Raw genomic sequence first — 24,223 nt, 5'->3', positions numbered from 1 at the left:
TTCCTTTCTTCCAGTTACTCATCAGCTATATAGACAGCGCTTTAGCTAAAAAATATTTTGTAAGGCCAGATTCAACGGATTGGCAATCTATCATATATTGTCTACGTCTCTCAGCTTCGCAACCAGCGTGTAGAGAATTTCCTAGTTGAGTATGTTTTTCAGGCAACATGCAATTTGGAAATAAAGGAATGGGAGAAGGCATGGGGAGGACTCTAATTCTACAACTCAACTAATCTGCTGGACGGATAAGAAAATCTGAACCAGCTTTTGTCGATCCTACTTATGGGGGATAGGCGTTACGAGAGTGGACTCCAACTGTGGTTGTGTCCCTAAAACATTTTCCTTAGCAATTTTAACTATCCAATTTTAGCTTTATATGATGCAGTTGTTGTAAAACCATTTGTTTATATTTTTGAATATAATTCAACATTAGATTTTTTTTTTTTTTAAAGAAATGTATAAGTTTTACTGCAATTAACTCTTCAAAATGTCTCTTGACTAAGACTTATAAGTTGTGGTTTTGTTATTAATCTATATTTTATTTGAGTTCTTTTTTTGACGAATCAGTTCATCCCATCCTACGGTGTTATCGACAAGGAATTGGGTAACCCTTCATTAAAAATAAAGACATGTAAGCCAGCAAGACTTGGTATTGAAAGAAAAAAATATACTATAAGATTTTTTTGTCAACGTAATTTTATTTTCTGAGTCAACACCCATTTAATTAATATAATTACCAAATGAGCAAGTCATCGAACAGTATAATCCCATGTGGCGTGAACATTTCTAAATTGTATTCACTTATCCCATGAGTTAGGCAACTTTTTGGCCTAATCACAAATTTAAAGGATGTTTTACTTTTAAAATGGAATATAAAATATGTTAAATAAAGGTTAAAACATTCAAGGGTCGACAAGTATAAATTTACGTAAGATTCTCACGTTTTCAGAGTGATTCAAAAAACTTTATTACACAAATAACTGTAAGATTTAGATCCACATAAAATACAATATTGTTAATAGAACATTACACAAAATACAATCAAAATAAATTTGTATGAACATTACTTAATCAAGATTTCTATTCAATCAAACAATTATCACCTTTTTGTTCGAAAAAAGAAAAATATTAATCATTTCATTTGGATTTCTTGTTAGAGTTGTTCTTCTCTCTAAACCAATCAACCCAATTACGTAAAACCCACAAAACACTAACCACAATAGCAACCCCAATCACAACAAGCCACGACAACCAAGCCCACCGTGGAACCGCTCCCTCGGCCGCACCACTGACGTAAAACGCCGCCATATCGTACAAAGCCACCGGACCAGCTAGTCCACGAACAAGAGTGTAAAACAAGTAAAAGGGCGGAGACAATAGCTCCCTCACTCTCCTCGCCATAACGACGTCGTGTTTCCTATACCCGGTGATCGTCCAAACGTTCTGACATGCGCTCGTCACCTCCGCGAGGACCAAGAGCAGGAGAAGCGCGTGAGCTCCATGACCGACGGCGAACCGACACGTGGCGAAGACGTAGAGCGTCGCCATGTGGTGTAGGATGAAGATGAAGTCATTAGGGAGGAAGATTAGGTAGTGGAAGAGATCGACGGTGAAATAAGCCATGCTGAAGTCGAGCACGGTTGATTCCACGGCAGTGTTGGGTGAAGCAAATGAGTGAACGGCGGCGCGTGGGGTTGTTAAAAGCGCGTGAGAAGCCATTACGACGGCGGGAGTGCCGTGGAAGAGTGACATTAAGCAGCTAGCTCCTAAATGTGATGATAATTTCCATGACCGAAAAATTATGAAATAGCCGATGAGGTATACGGCGAGGAAGAGGAGGAGAAACGATGGAAGTGTCACCGGAGAAGAAGAATGGTCAAACGACGACGTTGCCATGGTTCTGTTTTTTTGAAACTGTTTGGGACGTTTAATGTGAAAGTGGCGATTTTTAAATTGAGAGAATTAAATGATCTGGTGTGGTGAGGTGTATGGAATGTTTGGATTAAGGATTAAGATTAACGTGTATGCGTACAAGTAGTAGTGTGCGTGCTTACAAGTTATGCTCTGGAGGCTTCTTTGGATATTCGTTTCGTACTATACAAGATGTGTAAATCACAGAGTTGTAGAGCAAATACTCTTTGATTTGTTGTATGATCCAACGTTACATTGTTTTTCTTTTTTTTTTATGTCTGAAGACTAAAAACAACGAACAAACAGAAAATGAGGGAAATATTGTAGCTAGTAAAGTCTAGTAAAGCCCACGTAGATACGTTTGTTCAAACAGTTTCAAGTGCGGTAGTACAGCTCTCAGTGCCGAAGGTAGAACATGCTTCAGGAAATAGGAAATTGGATCCGAGACATGTTTTACTTTATGTAAAAAGGGCTATACTACGACACTTGAAACTGCCTAAACAACCATATCCACGTAGACTTTACTAGATGATTTTAACAGCTACTGATGATGATGACATTGAATGTTTGAGTTCGTGACAAAAATGCAAGAAACTATATATAAGGTTCTACGAAGGATCACACTGGATATGAAAGTTGATAATATTGATGTAAGAAACAAAATCGGCATGCTCTGTGAATCTGAATCGCGATGTTGGAGAGATGATTATAACCTCAACCTTCTGTGAATCTATGACTACAATTGGGGCAAGTGTAGTATGTTGTCTGTCCTTCATCCGCTGATCTCGTCTGCAAAAACCAGAAATATCCCATGAACACAATTCTTTGAAGTTGAATCAAAGAAGACAAGAACTAGAAACAACAGAATTAAAAAAACTGGAGTATTATTATACCTGTCTGGTTGTGTATACAAGCTCTGGGTGCTGGCATTTCTCGCACGCCTTTTTGATCTGCAAAGAGACGAATCATCCATCAACATCATAAGCCAAGGATTGAGAATAAAAAGCGTGAAAGAGCTGTTATCTTATTACAAACCTTTGGCAGCTCTGCGTCTTCCTGCGCCTTTTCACCAAAAAGAGATATTCCTAATTCTCTTCTGATATCCTGTAATAAGCAAAGAGCATGAGTTGTATACTAATGTTCATGATACAATGTTATTGCAAAAAAAGTAACAAAACAGTATCTAATATACAGGCATGAAACCTAACTACATAGCAGGAAATGATTTTTTCAATGTATGTGTGTGCGTGTTCATAGCCTAATAACAATGGACTAACACAAATCATCACAACTCTGTGAAACAGAAACCAAATTTACACAACACAGCTTATGAATAACATACAGATTATATCTATGATGTAGCAAAAAACATACCTCAGCAGAAACTGTGTAAGCTATGTTCTTGTCAATGATATCTGAAAAAGCACAAATAACGAAATCAACCAACCAAGAAACAAGAAAACAAAAACTGATTCGATTTTGATGATATAAAGAGAGAAACTCATGGATACCTTTGGCATTTCTCGTTGTTTTGCAAAGTGGACATTCTGCACACTTGGTTGTTTTCAAGATCAGCATCGTCCCACACAAACCACAGAACAAGAAACCACTTTCTCGAGATTTCTTCATTACAGAACCTTTTTAAAACACAAAGACACCCAAAAAAAAAAAAACATTTGCTAAAACGAATAAGTAAAGTAATCATCTTTAAGCTTGATATCTTCATTAATGTCAGATAAGACTTAACTCTATGTTCTAAAACATCAAATTACAACTAAGAACTCCATTAAGCTCATACCCAGAATCTAAAAATCAAGACTTTAAATCCATTGAAGTTCAAAAATTCGAACTAACCAAGCAACTCATACGTCTACTTAAACCATTGAAAAAAATGATAGTGATACTAAAAGTTATGCATCAACAGAATTGGAGAATCATCAAAGTACCTTCGGATTACGATCGAGAATGCTTTTCGCAGAGAGCGTCTCGAGAGACAAGGAATCTAGGGTTTAATGGGAAGACGCAGAGCTTTTATAATGGACTTGAAAGAAGGCCCATTTGAAATCGTTATCGAGCCTTTACAAATAAAAACTAAAGCCCACACAGAGAGAGTCTTTGGTGGTTAGGTAGGTAGGTTGTGTCCACTGAGCTAATTGTGTCCTTCGGTTAATTAATTAGATTTTATTTTTGCTGCCAACTCTAAGAATAATGATTTTTTTTTTTAAGTGATCAGTCATCAGACACATCACTGGCAGTGAATCAGACAAAGAAAGATAATTGTTTTTATGTTGTCATCAATGGCGTGTTTTCGGCAATTACCAACCACGGTCCACTCAAATTAAACCATTTTATGAATTAATATTTCTATCAAGAATTGGTTGATACTTGATAATTGTTTTTTAAAGTATAATGTCATGTTGTCGAATGAAATCATATTATTCGATTGTTTTTTTAGTATAATATTACTATAAATTTTTTAGACTAAATGTGTTCGGATTTGGATTAAACCTCTGACTAATCTTTTTAAATCTTTTTTTTAAAATCCTTTTTAATCTTTCTGTTTAAAAAAAAAAAGACAAAAATCCTTTGAATCTTTCTGTGAATGTTTTTTTTTTTTTGGCAAACGCATTACGAATTTATAAGCATCCGAACTAAACCTAATTAGTGATCAAGCGATCAATCCATAGAGTTTGCAAATTGTGGGACTGGTCAGTGGTCACTGGACTTGATCCATATATATTACCAATATATCATGTTGTGCAACTTATTTTATTTTGTAAATGAGAAGAAGAAAGAATCAAGTCGTTAAACCATACTTTTCGATTACCCCAATCATCTAAGATATATAATTTATATATATATATATATATATATATATATATATATATATATATTACTCTCTTTGATGACATGTTAAGCCACTTCTAAATAATAGTATAAAGTTGCACCTTGACTAGAGGTTTTAGCAGAAGAAGAAACAAAGAGAGAGAAGATGAAGAATGTTATGGTGATTATTGACGAGAGCAACTCAAGTTATGATTTACTCATTTGGGCTCTTGAAAACCACAAAGATACCATTGAGAGCTCCAAAGTTTTTCTCTTTGCAATACAGCCACAAAATCCCTTTACTCCTGCTACTGTGCTCTCTTCCTCAGTAGGCTTTGCTCAAATCTTCTATCCATTTTCACCTAGTAAGTTTTTTTTATCGGCTAATATCTTGGAAATATTCAAAAAGAGAGAGAGATCTAATATTTTTTTTTATGTATGTTCTTTTGAGTGGGTTTTTGCAGATTCAGAACTCATAAGATTGGCTCATGAAAAGAATATGAAAATTGTTTTGGGTATATTAGAGAAAGCCAAGAACATGTGTTTAAATCATGGGGTAATAATCTCTTGACCAAATCATATAATATATTTAAGTTCCTTAAATATATCATTTGATGATATGTTTAATTAGTCTAATGATCTCATCATAATCATGTTAAAAAAAAAACAGATTAAAGCAGAGACATTTACAGATGCTGGCGACGCTAATGACCTAATCCCAAAGATAATTCAAGAGCGACAGATTGATGTATTAGTTATGAGCGGTCAACAAACTCAAAAACTCAAAAAGTGAGAAAATATTATTTCATATATTTTTTTTTAATTTTATTCAGTCAAAAAACTTAGTAGTACGTAAATACAATTTTTTTGGGATAACTCATATCTTTTAAACAAATGCAGGTGTTTATATAATACAGATTGTTCTCTTGTTGTCGTGAAGAACAGACTTGTCAAAGAATAAGGAAATTACGAAACCCCCTAAATTTAATATGATTTCGTTTGTGATTGAGATGATGTAATGATTATTGTAGTTTGGGTTTGTAGTTGAACTTATATTTTATGGGTATGTATATACATATATATTTTCTTATTGGCACCGTTATATTCAACTAAATGGAACCAACCAAGAGGTGAGCATTTTGTCCCATGGCATAGCTTCTCAGCAAGCTCACATCGAGTCGAAGCTCAAGGATCCAAGTGGTCACACACACATGCATCTACTTTTGTTTGGATAGGATCTTCAACCACTTCATCATCATCACACACACGGGTTACGATTAATCTGTCATATCAAAACATTAAAATATTTAAAAAGTTATCTTATTTACAACTTGTTCGAATTGTTCAACAAAATCCAAATATCGTATTACAACTTTTCAAGATTGTATCTGGTGTAAATAAATGTAAGATAAATTGAATCGTAATAGAATTGGACATTACACTAGTTAAAACAATTTTCATTCTTACATCAACTGACTTGTAAAGTTTTGTTTCAATGTAGTCTGCAAAAAAGATTATACAAAGTTACGATATAAAGTCATCGAATATTATAAACAAATTAAGAACGATAAAACAATAGAAGCAAATTCTAACGATTAGGTATATAAAATCGTGAGCAGATAATCAAATAAAAACTAATTAGCTATGAATGAATTGACTAGTTTACCGGATGATCAAATCCGCATTGTTCCTTCTTCGTGCTCGAACTTAAAAAGGTGATGCGATCTTCCACTGTTAAAAAACTCAACGGTTGCGGTAAAAAAACTCAAAATGGGCTAAATGTTTTCACTGAACGGCCCAAGAAACAATTTGAGTGCTAAGCAGTAAACGCCGTCGTTTAACTTGAGTTTCTCATGAAAAGTTAATATCATCTAATATCTCCTCTCAGCTCTCTCTCATCCTTATCCTTGAAGAAGCTTCTTTGTTGTGCCCCTGTGACCATGGCTGCTCCACTCTCAATCTCATCAAATCCTCTCACCTCTCGCCATTGTTACCATCTCCACTTCCCTTCCACTTCATTCAAGGTAACCAATCTCTCCTTCTTCTAAAAATGTCAGATTTACACACACTCACTCGCCACTAATTCCGTAGAATTGAGCAAAATCCGAATTTTGAAAATGCCTACAGGGAAATGTAAGCGTTTTGGGAGCAAACCCAAGTCAGATTCTTTCTCTCAAACTCAACCAAAAGGTTGATAAAACGAGAAAGCAATTAGGGAGACCACTTGTTGTGGTAAGCCAAACGGCGGCTACGTCGTCGGAGGGAGTAGTAGCTCCGGAGAGATTCCGTTTGAATAACCTTGGACCCCAACCTGGTTCGAGAAAGAGGCAAAAGAGAAAAGGTAGAGGTATCTCTGCAGGACAAGGAGCCAGTTGTGGTTTTGGTATGAGAGGTCAGAAATCAAGATCCGGTCCTGGGATTATGAGAGGTTTCGAAGGTGGTCAAACTGCTCTTTATCGCCGTCTTCCTAAACTTAGAGGAATCGCCGGAGGTAACGTTCTTGTCCTTGCTTTTGTCTTCTAATTTTACCAAAGTTCTCTTGTGTAGGCTAAGTGTTTGATGAAATGTCTCACCCACAGACTCTGTTTAATTTGGTGATGCTTCTTACCATTTTATTTGGTTAGGGTAGAATTGGGAACCAGTGATTGAATTTGTATTTAGTGAATAGAGCTGTTTTGTGCTACTAAACCTTGTTTAGTTTCCTGATGCATTCATGGTGTTGTTGTGTTCTTTTAACAGGTATGCGTTCAGGATTACCCAAATACTTACCAGTTAATATCAAAGACATCGAAACAGCTGGATTTCAGGAGGGAGATGAAGTTTCATTGGAGTCACTGAAGCAAAAGGGTTTGATCAATCCTTCTGGGAGGGAAAGGAAACTTCCTCTCAAGGTTAGTTTTCCAAACTTCTTAGTGACTTAGTCGATCATCTTTTTTATCTGTATTAACGCTTTGATTGGTCTTGTATTATCAGATTTTGGGTACCGGAGAACTAAGCATGAAGCTCAACTTCAAAGCTCGTGCCTTCTCAACACAAGCAAAAGAGAAACTTGAAGCTTCAGGATGTACACTCACTGTGTTGCCCGGAAGAAAGAAATGGGTTAAGCCATCGGTTGCTAAGAACCAAGCACGAGCAGATGAATACTTTGCCAAGAAGAGAGCTGCAGCAGCAGCAGCAACAACTTCAAAGCCTGCAGCTTCTGCTTAAATTACTTCATTTTCAAGCTCTTTTTTTTAACGTTGTAAAGCTGCAGAAGAAGAGATCATTCGTGTTTATGATTTAATTACATTGCTTTTAGTCTTTTTGTATGGTGAAGATGTTTTCCATTATGTTGATTTAAGAGTTAATTATCAGAAATATTTGTAAATGGTATAAATTATTTTGTTCCTCAATAGTCGAAACTTTTCTTTTTCAATCTCCAAATAAATTTTACAGAATAGGGTTTTCATAAGTGGGGTTATTACTACAAACGTTCCCCCCCCCCCCCCCCATTTTTTTCTTCTCCATAAACTCTTAAAACACAAATTGGTAGATCTTAAAGAGGCATCACAGCTCTTCTTCTTCATCATCATCGTCAATGAAAGCTCTTCTTCTAGTACGACGTCTTCGGGATCCAGACTCTTGTTCATCAGAAGATTGATTATTTTCCTCGTCTCTAGATGATGTTCCAGTATTACCTTCATAGCTCTCACCCCAAAGCCTTGAAGGTCTTGAGGATCTTCTTCTCCCACCAATCTGTGACCTAGCTCTAGATGTACCTGACCAGCTACTCCTTGGGCCACTTGACTCTGGTCTAAACACGCGGATGAGCAAGAACACTGTAAGCAAGCCATTATCATCAAACAGATTCAATTCGTCCCTACTTCTTTCTTCTCCTCCAAAAGAAGATTGGAGTGTGCTAATTAAATCACCTAAATCTCTCTGCCTTTCAAGCCTCCTCCAGCTTCTCTGTCTCTCTGGATCTGCTTCTGATGGCCTTACTCCTGGATGTTGAACCCTTGCGTGCTTTCTCAGATCGGAGTAGGTTCCGCTGAAATCACAAGTCTCACAAGAACAGCTTCTATGTTTTGAGTTCATGAAACATCGAGCAGCTTCAACGACTACCCATTCTTTTATATGTCCACGGCATAACGGGCAAGTAAGCTTAGGTGGTTTGTTTTTTTCTTGGTCGTCCTCTGTTGCTACAATACCTTCATCTACTAAATCTTCTCCCCTGCTCTCACCTTCTCCTAAAGTCGCAACTGTAACCTCAGATGCAGCCTCTTCTCCTAGATTTACAGCAGTTGAGTCTAACGCTACATTATCTTCTGTCTCAGTAGTTGTTGGTACATGACTTTCCTCTTGGTCATGAAGTAAAGACAAAGAGGGTGGTTTCTCTTTAGAAGCTTTGCGGAACTGATCAAAACAGTTAGAATGGCGATGGCTAGTGTCACACATGTAAGGTCGACAGCCGTTTTCATAGGAAGAACAAATGAGAAGAATCCCATTGTGAGGATGTTCCATACAGACAGGACAACGAGCCTCTTCCCATTCCTTAACTTGTTTCTCACTAGGCTTCTTCAAACCAAGGCTTGACTCACAACACAGTGGCGATGATCGTCTATACCTATCCGACCGGTCTTTCTTCTCTTTCGGCATCTTGTTGTATAACTTAAAGAAACAGTCTTTTAATAAACCCTACAATAAACTAACTTCCCCATAAGTAAAACATCAAACTTAAAAATTCGTACTTTAACAACAATCCAGAGAAGAAGGAACAACAAAAGTTCGATAAGGGTAACAGATCTATACAATACAAACTGCAACCGCACAAAAAAAATAAAAACAGAGTTCATTCACAATAGCCTAAGAACAAGGTGAATCGGATTAGAGAACAGAGAAGCACGATAAAAGTCTAGTCAAGAGATCCTATTGTTCAAAATCGAAATCATCTAATACTTTCGATTTTAACAAACAAAACCCCTAAAACAGATCATTAGTACGGATTCAATACAAGCGAGAAGAGAAGTGAATCGACGCAAATGTTGCAGAAACCCCTAAAATAATCTGAGAGAGATAAGGCAGAAGAAGAAGAAGATGAGGAGATTACCCGACAGAGAGCTTTGTGACGATGGTGGTGGAATTGGGATTGATTTAAATCAATATGGAGGAAACCCTAAATCGGAATCGGGCTCCTCATTGAGAGAGCCAACGAGGTGAGAGAGAGAGATAGACGAGGAGGATGTGGCGGCGGCTTCTTTTTACTTTACTTTTTTTTTCCTTCTTCTTCTTGAGATTAGAGTATATATATAATTTATTATTCGGTGTAATAATATGTATTTAAGGAAAATGAAATATTTAAAAAGATTTGAACAAAAGACAATTATTAACAGACCTAGAGAAATGGATGAATATATACAACGTTACAAAGTTTCGTGTCGACATTTTTTTTATCTTATACTACATGGATTCTTTCTTATAAATGATTAATGAATATAGCTTTTGTTTTTTCTTCTGATTTTAAAGCTAAATTTGACTATATTTTTATCATATGATATTCTTATGTATTAAACATGTATTAATTGTTAGAAAAAATTAGTAACATTATGAGAGATTTTTAAAAATAGCACAAATTTAAGCTTTTCTTCCAAACTTACCACATATTTTTCTATTTTTCAAAATTAGCACAAATGCTCTAATTGAATACTAAAGATTTTAAATATTAATTAAAATATTTAATAAAAATCTCAATCGTTATCTTTCCAAATATCGTAACTTTAAACTTTGAGATTTTATTTAATCGGAACGATGAAGTAGTTTTACAAACAAATGAGTTCGAATCGCGAAGAAGAAACAATTCTGCCAATAGAATCCTTACTCTACAAGATCTTGAAGCTTTCTAGATCTCTTGCCAATCGATTCTCATCGATAATCTATCGTTGTATTCTTGCCGCTGTCGTATTCTCATCATCTATCTTGTCGGCAATCTTGCCACAATGTTGTTGAAAGAAAAATTGACGTCCATTAATAATATTTAGAGAATTTTGACAAATACACTAAATAATTATAGAAATTTGAGAGATATATTTAAAATAGAAAGTTTTACCAAAAATGTACAAATTTGTTTTTATTTATTAAGTAAATAAACAAAATTATATTTAGTATTTTTCAATATAATTTCTATAATTAAATATATTAATTTATCCTAAATTTGGTCGATTCTCTTTGATTGTAAGAGTCTAAGCTTTAAAGAGTTTGGGAGAGTTGAGTTTTCACTTTCAGTTCCTAGATAATGGATGTGGAATGGCTCACATTTACACGTATACTAGATTCAGACCGGCACATAGGGTGCGGAGTTATTTTTGCATAATTTTAAAAAAATATAATTGTCAAGCATTCAAACCCATCTAATATGTCTGATTGCAACGTTTAATTCTTTTTTTTACCCGAAAAAACCCCATTCTTCGTAATTCATATGAGTAAATAGTATATCCGCATATGTTTTGCTTGAATTCTTGTTCCCAAAATTCTCGTCCCGTGTTTTGTCATACATGAATATACCTACACAAAATTCTCATAACCTGTTTACTATGGAACTAATTTGAACGATTTCCTAAAATATAATCAATCTGTTGTTTAATCTTTTTTTTTAATATGTAAATTGGGTCAGTTTGACAACATGGATATTTGATATGATTTTTTTTAACCTTTAAGTGTATTCCCCAATTAATAGTATAGATTTCCTTCAATTATTGAATGAAATATTCTTTAGTTATACTAATCACAATTTAATCTAAATAATATAGTAAGAAAAGGGAAAATAATAAAATGGGATATAATTGGTCATTAGATCCCTTATATAATTGGTCTTAGTTATGGTATTATCTCACTGGATTTTATAAATTTTAATTGGTCATTAGATCCCTATATATCTCAGCTATTGGTATAATATTATTACTTTTTTTTCATTTTTATTGGACTGGATTTTCTAAATTTTAAGATTTCTGTAAAAACACTATAACTACATATTTAAATATAATGTTTAACTACATAGTTATCCAAATTAAAATATATATTCATGTCATTTTAATTGGTGATTATATGTTTTTTTGGGCAAATATAGTTATTGTTTTTAGTAAAAGAATAAACATTGAGCCAGATTGAAATGATCTTCGATTCTTTCACCATTAGAGCTTTATAAAATTATTAGAAAGGTAACATTATTTATATTTCTGAAGATATGATTTTAAATATATATATTTTTACGTCTCATAATATATTTATATTATTATATTACAATACATAGTGAAATTAATTTAATTTTGAAAATATGTAGGGGATAATATTTATCAGTTTTTGAATAATATTTACCAATTTTAGGATTTATAGGAGCAAAATATTGTGTATATAAATAAATTGCACAGCAGTGGCAGTTGACAAAATTGTATATATATATATATGGTATATATATGGCAGTTACAGTTTTATGTAATTTTATGGAATTCTAAGGGTGAACAATAAATTAGGTATGAAGCTCTCTGATGACGACACATCAGCTTTTTCTCATCGCCTATCTTGCCGACAATATTGCCACAATGTTGTAGAAAGAAAAATTGACGTCCACTAATAATATTTGGAGAATTTTGACAAATACACTAAATAATTATAGAAATTTGAGAGATATATTTAAAATAGCAAGTTTTACCAAAAATGTACAAATTTGTTTTTATTTATTAAGTAAATAAACAAAAATATTATTTAGTATTTTTAAATACATCTTCTATAACTAAATATATTAATTTATCCTAAATCTGGTCGATTCTCTTTGATTGTACGATAGTCTATGCTTTAAAGGGTTCGGGAGAGTTGAGTTTTCACTTTCAGTTCCTAGATAATGGATGTGGAATGGCTCACATTTACACGTATATAAATTGTTAAAAACGTTGTTGTATGGTATTAGTTACACCGGTTCAATTTGGTGTATGAACCTGTTTAGAATAACGCTTTATTGTTACTTGTTAGTTACCTCTCGGTTTATGTGCAAATTGATTCTAAGGCTGACATTTTGTTTACATACAAAACTATATGCATTATCTTTGGTTCAAAGTATTACAGAATCAGCCAGAACCAGAAAACCAAAATGCATCTATTTAGGTTCTAATTCTGTTAAAACTAAAAAGATTCCAAACTAAATTTAACCAAAAAATAACACTTCAAGAATATCTAGCTAATCCCTCGTAAAACGACTATAGCAAGGGATTTGCGATGGAAATCAATTCCTCGCAATTCGCTTCTCGCAAAATGGTCAACGTTGCAAATCCCATCCAACGTTTATAAACTCAAAGTTTTCAATCTAAACCAGAAACCCATCCCTGTAACAACACAATTTAGGTGAGTTTAGTTTCATTTCATTTATCGTCAAAATAAACAAACCTTACAAATTAAAAGCCATGCATCGGGAAAGCTTGGTCTAAATATAACGTGTTATCCATCAACACAACACAAATTATTACTATAACAAGTTAGAGCAATTAGTCAATCCTCAAATCAAACACAAAAGACCAAACATCGTGATGAATCCATAACGAGTGTCCATAACGAGTGAGAACAGAGTTACCAGAAGCAAAATTACTCTCTCAAAAGTTATTTAGCAAATGTCACTTGACGATGAAATTCTGGCGACTGATAGGCGAAAACGAACCTAGATATGCCAGCCACATTATATCAGATTGTAACTTATTACGGAGAATATTTAGGATAACGTCGAATCATTGTGTTATTTTCCTATTGTGTTTAAAGTCCTATTGTGATAAAGTTTAAGTCTCGCTATCTTAGGACTTAGAGTCTATCTTATGATAAGTCTGGTCTGTATAAATATTAACTCAAAGTTATTCAATAAAGTAAGTCAGTTTGATATCTAATTCTACATGGTATCAGAGCCAAGTTCTCATATATTTTTCTAAAATCCTTCTCTTAATCGATAGTTTCGATTGTTTTCTTCTTTTCAAGTGTGTTTCTTGCGTGACAAGAAACCATGTCTACCTTAGAAGATGTTTCTTCTGCAACAAAGAAGGCTGTTGGTCAACAGCCGGAGTCGACGGTTGTGTCTCCCTACCTCTTGTCTAGCTCCGACAATCCAGGTTCCATGATCTCGTCGGTGTTATTGAATGGTGAAAACTACAACGAATGGGCTACAGAGATGTCCAATGCTCTGCAAGCCAAACGCAAAACAGGGTTTATCAATGGAACAATCTCAAAACCTCCTATTGATGATCCGAATTTTGAGAATTGACAGACTGTCAACTCCATGATTGTTGGTTGGATACGTACGTCGATCGAACCAAAGGTTAAGTCCACAGTTACATTCATATCTATTGCACGTGACTTGTGGTTAGATTTGAAGCAACGATTCTCCGTGGGGAACAAGGTGCGAGTTCATCAAATCAAGGCTCAGATAGCGGCTTGTCGTCAAGCTGGACAGCCGGTCATTGATTACTATGGGAATCTGTGTCACCTTTGGGAAGAACTTCAGACTTACAAACCTTTGACAGTTTGTAAGTGTGGACTGTGTACGTGTGGTGCTACTCTCGAACCTTCAAAAGAGAGAGACGAGGAAAAGATCCATCAGTTCATATTGGGTCTTGACGACTCACGGTTTGGCGGTCTTAGCACGACCCTCATTGCAATGGATCCATTGCCTTCCCTTGGTGAAATTTATTCTCGTGTTATTAGAGAAGAACAATGTTTGGCTTCAGTTCGTGTTCATGAACAGAGGAACGAAGTTGTCGGTTTTGCAGCTCAAGGTGAACAGAGTACTTCGACTCCTTCACGATCGGATATACAGAGTGGAGGACGATTAGATTCCGCAATTATCAAGTCGCGATCAGCCATCTGTTCTCATTGTGGGCGCTCAAGCCATGAAAAGAAGGAGTGCTGGCAAATTGTTGGTTTTCCGGAATGGTTCACTGAGCGTAACAGTGGTGGTCGTGGTTCTTCTGGCCGAGGCAGAGGAGGTCGTGGTGATGGACGCGGGAGAAGCTATGCCACGACAGCTCATGCAACGAGCTCCACTCCCTCTAATCTTCCTGAATTCACTTAAGAACAATTGTAAGCTCTCGCACAGATGATCAAAGGTCAATCAACCAATGGGTCTTCTGATAAGTTGTCCGGTAAGACAAAATTTGGCAATGTTGTTCTTGACATGGGAGCTTCCCATCACATTACTGGGGATCTCTCTCTTTTATCTAATGTTGTGTCTATACCACCATGTTCGGTGGGGTTAGCAGATGGGAGCAAAACATTTGCTCTAACAATGGGAGTGTTTCCTCTTTCGAACAAAGTAGCGTTACTCGATGTTCTTTATGTTCCATCATTGACATGCACCTTGATATATGTTTCTAAAATTGTGAAGCAAACGAAGTGTGTTGCCACCTTCACTGATACAATTTGTGTTTTACAGGACCGTTTCACGAGGACTTTGATTGGAAGCGGTGAAGAGCGTGATGGGGTTTATTATCTTATGGATGTAGCTACAGCAAAAATTCACTCAACAAGCGTCTCTTCTGATCAGGCTTTGTGGCATCAACGTTTGGGTCATCCTAGTTTTTCAGTCCTTTCGTCTTTACCGGTGTTTTCTAGTTCTTCAAATCTTGTTGTCTCTCGTTCGTGTGACGTATGTTTTAGAGCCAAACAAACAAGAGATATTTTTCCTCTTAGTTCTAATAAATCAACAGAATGTTTCTCCTTGATTCATTGTGATGTTTGGGGTCCATATCGTGTTCCATCATCCTATGGTGCAATTTATTTTTTAACTATTGTAGATGATTATTCAAGAGCTGTATGGACCTATCTGTTACTTGCAAAATCGGAAGTACGCGTAGTGCTTACTAATTTCTTTGCATACACGGAGAAACAATTTGGTAAGACTGTTCGCATCGTTCGTAGTGATAATGGGACAGAATTTACGTGTCTTGCTTCATATTTTAGAGAACATGGAATTGTTCATCAAACTTCATGTGTTGCGACTCCTCAGCAGAATGGTCGCGTCGAATGAAAGCATAGACACATCCTTAATGTTGCACGAGCACTCTTATTTCAAGCATCACTACCGGTTAAGTTTTGGGGAGAAGCTGTGCTTACTGCGGCTTATTTGATCAGCCGCACTCCTTCATCACTTCACAATGGCTTGTCTCCGTATGAGATAATTCATGGTTCGAAACCTGATTACAACCAGTTGAGGGTTTTTGGGTCGGCTTGTTACGTTCACCATGTCACACGTGACAAAGATAAATTTGCAGAGAGAAGCCGTTTATGTATCTTTGTTGGTTATCCCTTTGCTCAGAAAGGATGGAAGGTGTTTGGCATTGCTAAAAAGGAGTTTTTAGTTTCATGTGATGTAGTATTCCGGGAAGATGTTTTCCCTTTCGCAGCCTTGGACGTTACTCTGTTGCCAATTCTTCGTGTTCCTGATAATACTGATGCAGATTGGTTGTTTTCTCTGCCTCTCACGGACAGGGGGAGTCCTATCTCTCCGCCTGCAAATCCCAGTTCAGATGTCTCTCCTTCTACGATGATTTCTGTTCCTACACCATCTGTGGCGGTTGAACGAGTTTCAGTTTCCAAACCGGTCTCTGTTTCTATATCTGATTCTGTGGATAACCAAAATTCGATTGCTGAGTCGGGTTCTCACACACCACCACTTGCTGTCTCCGCTGCAGATAACTGTTCCCGTGATCTAGCCATTGTCGTCCCTTCATCGCCAACACATTCCACACCGCAAGAAGCAGACACTGCTGTTTCCCCTGTTTCAACTCCAGCTCGTGAAGCTCCATTTGTTGAAGTCACACCTCTGCGTCAAGGAAAATGAGAGCTCAAACAATCAGTTCGACTGAAAGACTATGTTCTCTACAATGCTACAAGTGATTTAATAACCCCTCACGCTCCATCCGACTCCGCATCATTGTTCTCGTCGACTGTCCAAGGTAATTCTTTGTATCCTTTGACCGATTATATTTCTGATGCTCTGTTTTCAGAAAGCCATCGCGTTTATTTGGCAGCCATCGCCGGTTCCGTTGAACCTAAAAATTGTAGAGAAGCAGTTCGCATTAAGGTATGGAATGATGCTATGACTAAAGAGGTAGATGCCCTTGAGTTCAAGAAGACATGGGATGTTACTGATCTCCCGTCTGGTAAGGTGGCTATCGATAGTCATTGGGTATACAAGACTAAATATCACTCTGATTGTTCTTTAGAGAGATACAAAGCACGCCTTGTTGTTTGTGGAAATAAACAGGTTGAAGGAGAAGACTATCATGAGACTTTTTCACCGGTTGTTAAGATGACCACAGTGCGCACTCTTCTCCGTCTTGTGGCAGCTAATAACTGGGAGGTTTTTCAAATGGATTTACACAATGCATTCCTTCATGGTGATCTTGAGGAAGAAGTTTATATGAAGCTACCACCGGGGTTTCGTCACTCTCATCCGGGCAAAGTTTGTCCTCTCCGGAAGTTGTTGTATGGTCTGAAGCAAGCTCCTAGATGTTGGTTCAAGAAGCCTATGATGACTATTGTCTCTTCTCATACTCTCGAGAGTACATTGACATCCGTGTGTTGATCTATGTTGATGATCTTCTAATTTGTGGCAATGATCGCTACATGCTCCAAAGGTTCAAGGATTACTTGGGGTGGTGCTTCTCTATGAAAGATTTAGGGAAACAGAAGTATTTTCTTGGTATTGAAGTATCTTGGGGTCCCGACGGTATTTTTTTGTCCCAACGCAAGTGATAGTGTTCAAATTAACCCTAGAGCTACTCTCTCAAACAAGAGATCAATGTAGTACTTAGGGGTCGAATCCACAGAGACCCAAGATCAAACACAATGGATGATAGAGTTTTTGTAATTACGCTAAACAGATTAATTTGTATTAAGAACATTTGAAGACAATGCAAAATATTAAATCAAGGTGTTGTGAAATCAGCAAATCAAAAGGTTAAGCCTAAGGAATTTCTCAGGTAATTATGAAGTATTAAATCAATAGATTAATTATGGTTCATGCAAGAAAAATTAGATCTAGAACTCTAAACAGTTTTGGTAAAATAATTCAGTTCTCACTGAAATTATTATCTAAATTTAAAACCAGAAAATCCAAATCTCTTTGTAAAATTCTTAGTTGAAAACCAGCTTTAAAAACAGGTTTAGAAAGGTTCACAAAATCACAAATTCAAATCTCTTTGTAAAAAGTGATTTTGCTCATCATTGGTTTTAATCAGAAAAACAATTATATTCTCATATTAATTAATTTCCCTATGATAATAATTCTAGGTGATCAATCAAAAACTATTGTGAAAAACAACCAAGGATGAAGATCATAAAAGATTAAGAACCCTAAAAATCACAGATCTAATAAATCATAAAAACCCTGTGAAAAACCCTAAACCTAACAAGCAAACTACTCAGACATGTTTAATGAAGAACAAGACATCATACTGAATAATAAGCAATAGATATTGAAATATAAGAAGGGAGTTCAAGAATTCTTCTCTACAAAGCAGTTCTGATCTCTTTCTCTCCCAAAAGATCTCAATATCTCTCTCTCAAAAACTTGCTAGAAAAAAACTTCCGGGTTTTCTAAAACCCAAAAACATTATTTATATGGCCTAAAACACGTTAGGAACTTGTATTGCAATTTAGGAAAACTTTGGGTAAATTGTAAAACTTCCAATTTCTTCTTTCTCTCGTCGGATAAACATAGGTGTCGACCGATGCTCCTTCGGTGCCGGTCGACGCTGCTACTCTGATCCGAGTTCAAGCTCTTTTCCTTCTGTAAGATGCTCCAAAGTCATCCAAATAGCTCCACTTTGCTCCTTCCGTGCCAAATTCCTAAATAACATGTAAAGACTCAAAAACAATCCTAGAAACAAATGAAAATACTCAAAAAGCACACTTATATCATGGTTAAAAACCGTAAAAACCATGATATATCAGCAAGTATGTGTTAGATATTGTCGCTGATAGTGGCAACCTTGGTTCTCGACCGGCTGACACACCTTTAGAACAAAACCATCATTTGGCTGATGATGATGGTCCGTTGTTGACTAATCCGACTCCGTATCGTCGTTTGGTCGGACGTTTGTTGTATCTTCTCCACACTCGTCCTGAACTTAGCTATTCCGTCCATGTGTTGTCTCAGTTTATGCAAGAACCGCGTGAAACTCATTGGGACGCAGCTTTGCGTGTTGTGAAATTCTTGAAAGGTTCGCCAGGGCAGGGTATTCTTCTCGGTGCAGACTCTGATTTGTCTCTCACGGTGTATTGTGACTCTGATTGGTCTTCCTGTCCTATCACTCGACGCTCTCTTAGTGCCTATGTGGTTCGTCTTGGTGGCTCGCCTATTGCCTGGAAACCAAGAAACAAAAGACTATTTCTCATTCTTCCGCTGAAGCCGAATATCGCGCTATGTCCGTAGCTCTTCGTGAGATCCAATGGCTTCGTAAGTTGTTGACATAATTAGGTATTGAACAATCTGCGCCTGCTCGCTTGTTTTGTGATAACAAGGCTGCTCTCCACATCGCTGGTAATCCGGTTTTTCATGAGCGCACCAAACATATCGAAAATGATTGTCATGTTGTCCGTGATGCAATACAAGCTGGTATTCTTGTGACTAAACATGTGGCGTCGAGTGAGCAACTAGCTGACATTTTGACCAAAGCGCTAGGACGTCCTCAGTTTCTTTACATAATGTCCAAGTTGGGTGTTCAAGACCTTCACACTCTAACGTGAGGGGGAATATTACGGAGAATATTGAGGATAAGTTTTACGGAGAACGTGAGGGGGTGTTCATTGTGTTATTGTCCTATTGTGTTTAAAGTCCTATTGTGATAAGTTTTAGGTCTCGCTATCTTAGGACTTAGAGTCTATCTTATGATGAGTCTGGTCTGTATAAATATTAACTCAAGGTTATTCAATAAAGCAAGTCAGTTTGATATCTAATTCTACATAACTATAGTACTCAAGGTGATTGAAATGAATCTCATAATCGATAAATAAAAAATCATGGAACAACAAAGAAGCCATCCAATAACACAAATCAACAACGAAGAAACGATCGAACCGGAAAACTTAGAGAAGATGAGAGAGAGGTAAGAAGTGCAAGGAGGCGTTAGAGCAGCCGAATAGCTTATTATAGATGAGATGGAGTATGGGCCTTAGTGGCCCAACACGCATCGGGCCAATATTATTTTTCTGTATAATTGTCGTCGGTTGACTATATTTTTCATCAATCTTCATAAGCCCCATGATCCGAGACTGCAACCATACGAATAGGCATAAAAATCGTATCCGAATACCCAATCCGGAATCCGACCCGAAAAACTGGGTTTGGGTTGGGTATAAGTTTGCCTATAAAATTCTACTGGGTTCTATTTTCTAATACTCGTGGGTTCGGGTTAGGGTCAGGTAATACCCGGTACCCGTTTGGGTACCCATTAAACCCGAACATATAAATATATTTATAATATTTATCATTAATATAATGCAATTACCCCAAAATTATGATTATAATTTTGAATATTTCATTTAGTTTTATACCTAAATATCAAAAATAATCAAAATATCTAAAATATTTTGTTATGTAAGTCAAAATTTAACTAAATTTATTTAATTTTAATTATATTTTTTTGGGTACCCGGTAGTTCGGGTACTAATCGGGTTCTAAAATTTGTAATCCAAACCGACCCAAACCCGATAGTACCCAAACCGAACCGAACCCATATATCTAAAAATATCCAATAGATTCTATTTTTCTAAACCTGTTTACCCGAACCCGAATGGATAATACCCGAACCCGAATGGGTTATCCGAATGCCCAGCCCTACATATGAATGTGATCACGTGTCGTCGATTTGTATTCACACTTCGATTCTCGACACGTTTTTTTCTGTAATTTGAAAATTCCCTAAGTTTTTTTTAAGTCAAAATAGTAGTATTTGCTCTTAGGCGGTGAAGTTAACCACGTACGTTACTATAAACCGAGACCTTATTATTACAGTTTATCACATGTTTTTGCTGATCTGTTCAACTAATTAAAGCAACGAATGATGATGATGATACATTGCTGGATCTTTGTTTGCGTTCTAAAGATATAAACTCTTATTAGTAAAAGAACTGGGACTTTTTTAACAACAAGATTCCCTAATTCTTCTATGATTAAAGAGATTTACAAATTTGAAATCGGTCATGACTAAAAAGTACGTAAACCAATGATAGAAGTGAACATAGGATTATGTTATTTATTTATGTACTAGCATATCTATTATTTAATTATATTTTTGATAAAGAGATTTCTCAATGTCCTCAATTAAATTAATATACATGTAAAATAATATGAAATTACACGTTCTTTTTTTTTTTCTTGTTGTTAAAGATGAAATATGACAATATTACAATATCAAAGGCATAATAGATAGAGGATGTGTGAAAAATGTTCTATACTTTAAAACGTATATTGAAATCATAAAAACTAACTTAATTTGAAATGGATGAAATATATGTAATTTTTTACGAACTTTTTTTCTTGTTGATTTTAAAAAAAAATTAAGGCGTACGCTTGTTTAAGTTTTTTTTCTTTCTTAATCCAATTTGTAAAATAAGCGATAATTCTGTTTTTTCAGTCGCATAGATTATTAATTAGTATTATTGATCGTCAAGTCAAACGTGAAACGTCTCACAGATACGTTATGATGATATATCCATAATATATAATTCTTTGTCTGAAGCATTACAAAAAGATTTTGGTATCACATACTGATAACTGATAATGATGGGATCTTGCATAATTCTGACACGAAGAGGAAGATGCGGAACAAGGCAAGAAGAAGAGACGAAAGTAAAAAGGAGAAAGTGATGAACAAAACAAACACAAAACGGCAAAGTGCAGTTAATGAAACGACACCCTTTTTCCAAACTCTTCTCAAACAATCCAAACTAACCATTGATTTTTTGGGTTGTATTGAACATTACCAAACGTAATCACTATTTCCTTACGTCACATTTCTCCAGATTTTTTCTCAATAAATACAAGAAGCTAACATTATAATACTATACTTCTTCTTATTAAATTTTTGAACAAAGACATTATAATATACAATGTAGCTTTTTCGTTGTTGGTATTTTTTTTTTTTTTTGTAACACCAATTAAGTAGGTCGTAAACAATACAATATAATATTGTTATTAATTTTAATTAGTCAATAATATTTTCGGTCGTCATGTATAAAAAAGAGAGGATGGTGACACAATTTCTTTATATTGAAGATCCAGTGATCCACATTCAAACCCATCATGAAATTCACAGTTTCGTGTATTTATGTATAACTGGACTTATATATTATTACATCAATATTGTTCTAAAGTGATAAACCTATATATTCTACAGCTAAGCAAAGCAAACTCCAAAACGACAACAATTTGAAATTCATTCTAAAAATGGGTAAGTACGTTGGTGGGTGATGCATTTATTGGTTTCTTCAAAATTATGTTTTCCCGTATGTCTAAAGAACCAATACATAAATTACAAAACAAAGATATGTAATTCTTGAAAAATTTCATAATATAATTAAGAGACAAATCTGTTTGAAATAATTAATAATTTACATATGCTCGTACTGCTTAAATAATATTTACACAAAACACCAATAATAGTACTATACCACTGTTAATCATAATTAGATATGTGAAATTTGTACTAGTAATAATAGTATAGAAAAAAAGATCTAAATTAATAAATACTCAGACCTTGTCTTGTATTTATATATACCCATTCACGTGGGCCATTCAAATTTGCATGAAAGCCACTCCTCTTCTCACAAAACAAAACTTCAATCTCTCTTTCTCTCTCTCTCTCTCTTTCAAATTCAGAAACAGTCACAAAATATAGATCTAACCCAGAAAAGAGAAGACAGAGAGAAGAGAGAGAAATATTGATGATTAGGGTTTAATCAAGAAGGCAACTTTATGTTTATGTTAGGGTTTTTTATGTTTGGGATATGACTCATGCTCGAGAATGGAGAAGCTCCTTGACTTCTACTCTACTAATGGTGATCTTGCTTTCTTCTCTACTCCATCTCTTCTGTGTATATTCACGGGTAGGGGCAATTCGGATATCTCCACAAACTCCGGCTCCGGCTAAGAAACAAGAAGATCTAATGAAGAAGTACTTCGGCGCAGGAAAACTTCCTCCGGTGGATTCTTTTGTCGGAATAGGGATCAGTGACAGTAAAAGAATGGTACCAAGTTGTCCGGATCCTCTGCATAACTAGTAGAAGCAGTTTCTTGATGTTTTTTTTTCTTTCTTTCATTTATATCTTTATTTTTCTTCTTGTTTATGTTAATGATCAATCAAGTAGTGTATTTTACCCAAAATACCTACGTTTTTCTTGTTTACGTAAGGGAAAAACGAGGGTATTTTGGAGATTTTAATCACTGATCTATAAACATTTCATATATATAATTAATTTTTCCTTTTCAATATTAATATAGTTTATACTAGTATAAATTTTATATTGCTTTCTACATTTTGATTCTGCATATATTAATCAAGAAGAGGAAAAATATAAAACCCTAATATTTCTGTTGTTTACATTTTAAGACAGGGTCCTGATTTTAAAAGAAATATTTCTGATCATTTCTTCTTGGTACTCGTCACCTCTAATGATATTAAATTCACTACCAGCGAATCAGATTAATACTATATAAATATCATTGATTAAAACTATGTTCCAATTATTACACATTCATAGATATTTTATAGTAGTATATGCAGTATGTGGTAAATAGTAAATCTATGACATTGATGGATATAGAGAGAGAGATAGTTTTGGTATATCAGAAATTCAGAATGTTTGTGTGATTTAATATGTTTTTGTACATTCTTATATTTTTCACCAAACCGCGGGAGATTCTATGTTATACTATAAAATATTCACGGATCATACTCAAGTTAACTGTATTCAATTGCATGGCCAAGGATAATATAACTTCAAAATATGTTACTTATACAGTATAACTATTTTGCACCAAAAAAAAATACAGTATAACTATATGCACTTATTTGCAGCAATAATTAGAATTAAACCACGGCTAGAAAAATTGGGGAGCAAAATGCAAAATTGTGCATGGTAAGATTTTTAACAGCCATCAGATCGGTTGACTTGCTTCTAGCAGGAAGTGTAATGCTGCTGACCGTAATATATAGTATTATAAGTCATAAAAAGCTGATTGCTTTTACCACTGACCCAATCCAAAAGCTTTTCCTTTTTCCCCAACCTAAAGGCTCTAGAGTCAAATTTGTCTGATTAATAACTATAGACTTGTTTATATTCTTTCTGAATACCCTACCTAATTAAATAAATATACTATATATTTAAGTATTAGAGTTTTATTTTTAATGGTTAAATGCAGTTCTATAAATCCAATGCAAACAGTAAATTTTGAAACAAGATTTTTTACCATTCG

General features: G+C 35.3%; 5 protein-coding genes and 1 pseudogene across 7 annotated transcripts; 3 read left to right on the top strand and 3 right to left on the bottom strand.

Annotated features, from left to right (window-relative positions):
• Positions 1-951: 951 nt before the first annotated feature.
• Positions 952-2,121, bottom strand: LOC104790218 (TLC domain-containing protein At5g14285 pseudogene; annotated as a pseudogene). Its single transcript, XR_015560320.1, has one exon. The product of XR_015560320.1 is annotated as a TLC domain-containing protein At5g14285 pseudogene (transcript).
• Positions 2,121-3,967, bottom strand: LOC104790217 (uncharacterized). The gene is made up of 6 exons (XM_010515921.3): positions 3,858-3,967; positions 3,423-3,548; positions 3,286-3,326; positions 2,947-3,015; positions 2,805-2,861; positions 2,121-2,700 (listed from the first exon to the last, which is right to left on the bottom strand). The coding sequence occupies exons 2-6, from the start codon at positions 3,538-3,540 to the stop codon at positions 2,626-2,628; spliced, it is 360 nt and encodes a 119-aa protein (XP_010514223.1). The 5' UTR covers positions 3,541-3,548; positions 3,858-3,967; the 3' UTR covers positions 2,121-2,625.
• Positions 3,968-4,815: 848 nt separating this feature from the next.
• Positions 4,816-6,188, top strand: LOC104790216 (uncharacterized). Its single transcript, XM_010515920.2, has 4 exons — positions 4,816-5,102; positions 5,202-5,293; positions 5,408-5,526; positions 5,638-6,188. The coding sequence occupies exons 1-4, from the start codon at positions 4,904-4,906 to the stop codon at positions 5,696-5,698; spliced, it is 471 nt and encodes a 156-aa protein (XP_010514222.2). The 5' UTR covers positions 4,816-4,903; the 3' UTR covers positions 5,699-6,188.
• Positions 6,189-6,350: 162 nt separating this feature from the next.
• LOC104790214 (large ribosomal subunit protein uL15c) lies at positions 6,351-8,129 on the top strand. The gene is made up of 4 exons (XM_010515919.2): positions 6,351-6,761; positions 6,865-7,228; positions 7,477-7,628; positions 7,711-8,129. Exons 1-4 carry the CDS (start codon positions 6,678-6,680, stop codon positions 7,942-7,944), a joined length of 834 nt encoding a protein of 277 aa, XP_010514221.1. The 5' UTR covers positions 6,351-6,677; the 3' UTR covers positions 7,945-8,129.
• Positions 8,130-10,101, bottom strand: LOC104790213 (uncharacterized). 2 transcript variants are annotated; one of them, XM_010515917.3, is made up of 2 exons: positions 9,827-10,101; positions 8,130-9,414 (listed from the first exon to the last, which is right to left on the bottom strand). In XM_010515917.3, exon 2 carries the CDS (start codon positions 9,373-9,375, stop codon positions 8,284-8,286), a length of 1,092 nt encoding a protein of 363 aa, XP_010514219.1. In that variant the 5' UTR covers positions 9,376-9,414; positions 9,827-10,101; the 3' UTR covers positions 8,130-8,283. The 2 variants fall into 2 exon arrangements, with proteins under 2 accessions (XP_010514219.1, XP_010514220.1); XM_010515918.3 differs by having other exon boundaries at positions 8,130-9,424; positions 9,827-10,039.
• Positions 10,102-22,565: 12,464 nt separating this feature from the next.
• Positions 22,566-23,240, top strand: LOC109133420 (CLAVATA3/ESR (CLE)-related protein 27). Its single transcript, XM_019246526.2, has one exon. The coding sequence runs from the start codon at positions 22,756-22,758 to the stop codon at positions 23,026-23,028; it is 273 nt and encodes a 90-aa protein (XP_019102071.1). The 5' UTR covers positions 22,566-22,755; the 3' UTR covers positions 23,029-23,240.
• Positions 23,241-24,223: the final 983 nt, after the last annotated feature.

This window comes from Camelina sativa, chromosome 6 (assembly GCF_030686135.1).
Source record: "Camelina sativa cultivar CO46 ecotype springtype chromosome 6, ASM3068613v1".
Classification (NCBI taxonomy): domain Eukaryota; kingdom Viridiplantae; phylum Streptophyta; class Magnoliopsida; order Brassicales; family Brassicaceae; genus Camelina; species Camelina sativa.
The sequence above is the reverse complement of the archived record's forward strand: the minus strand, read 5'-3'. Positions and strand labels throughout refer to the sequence as shown.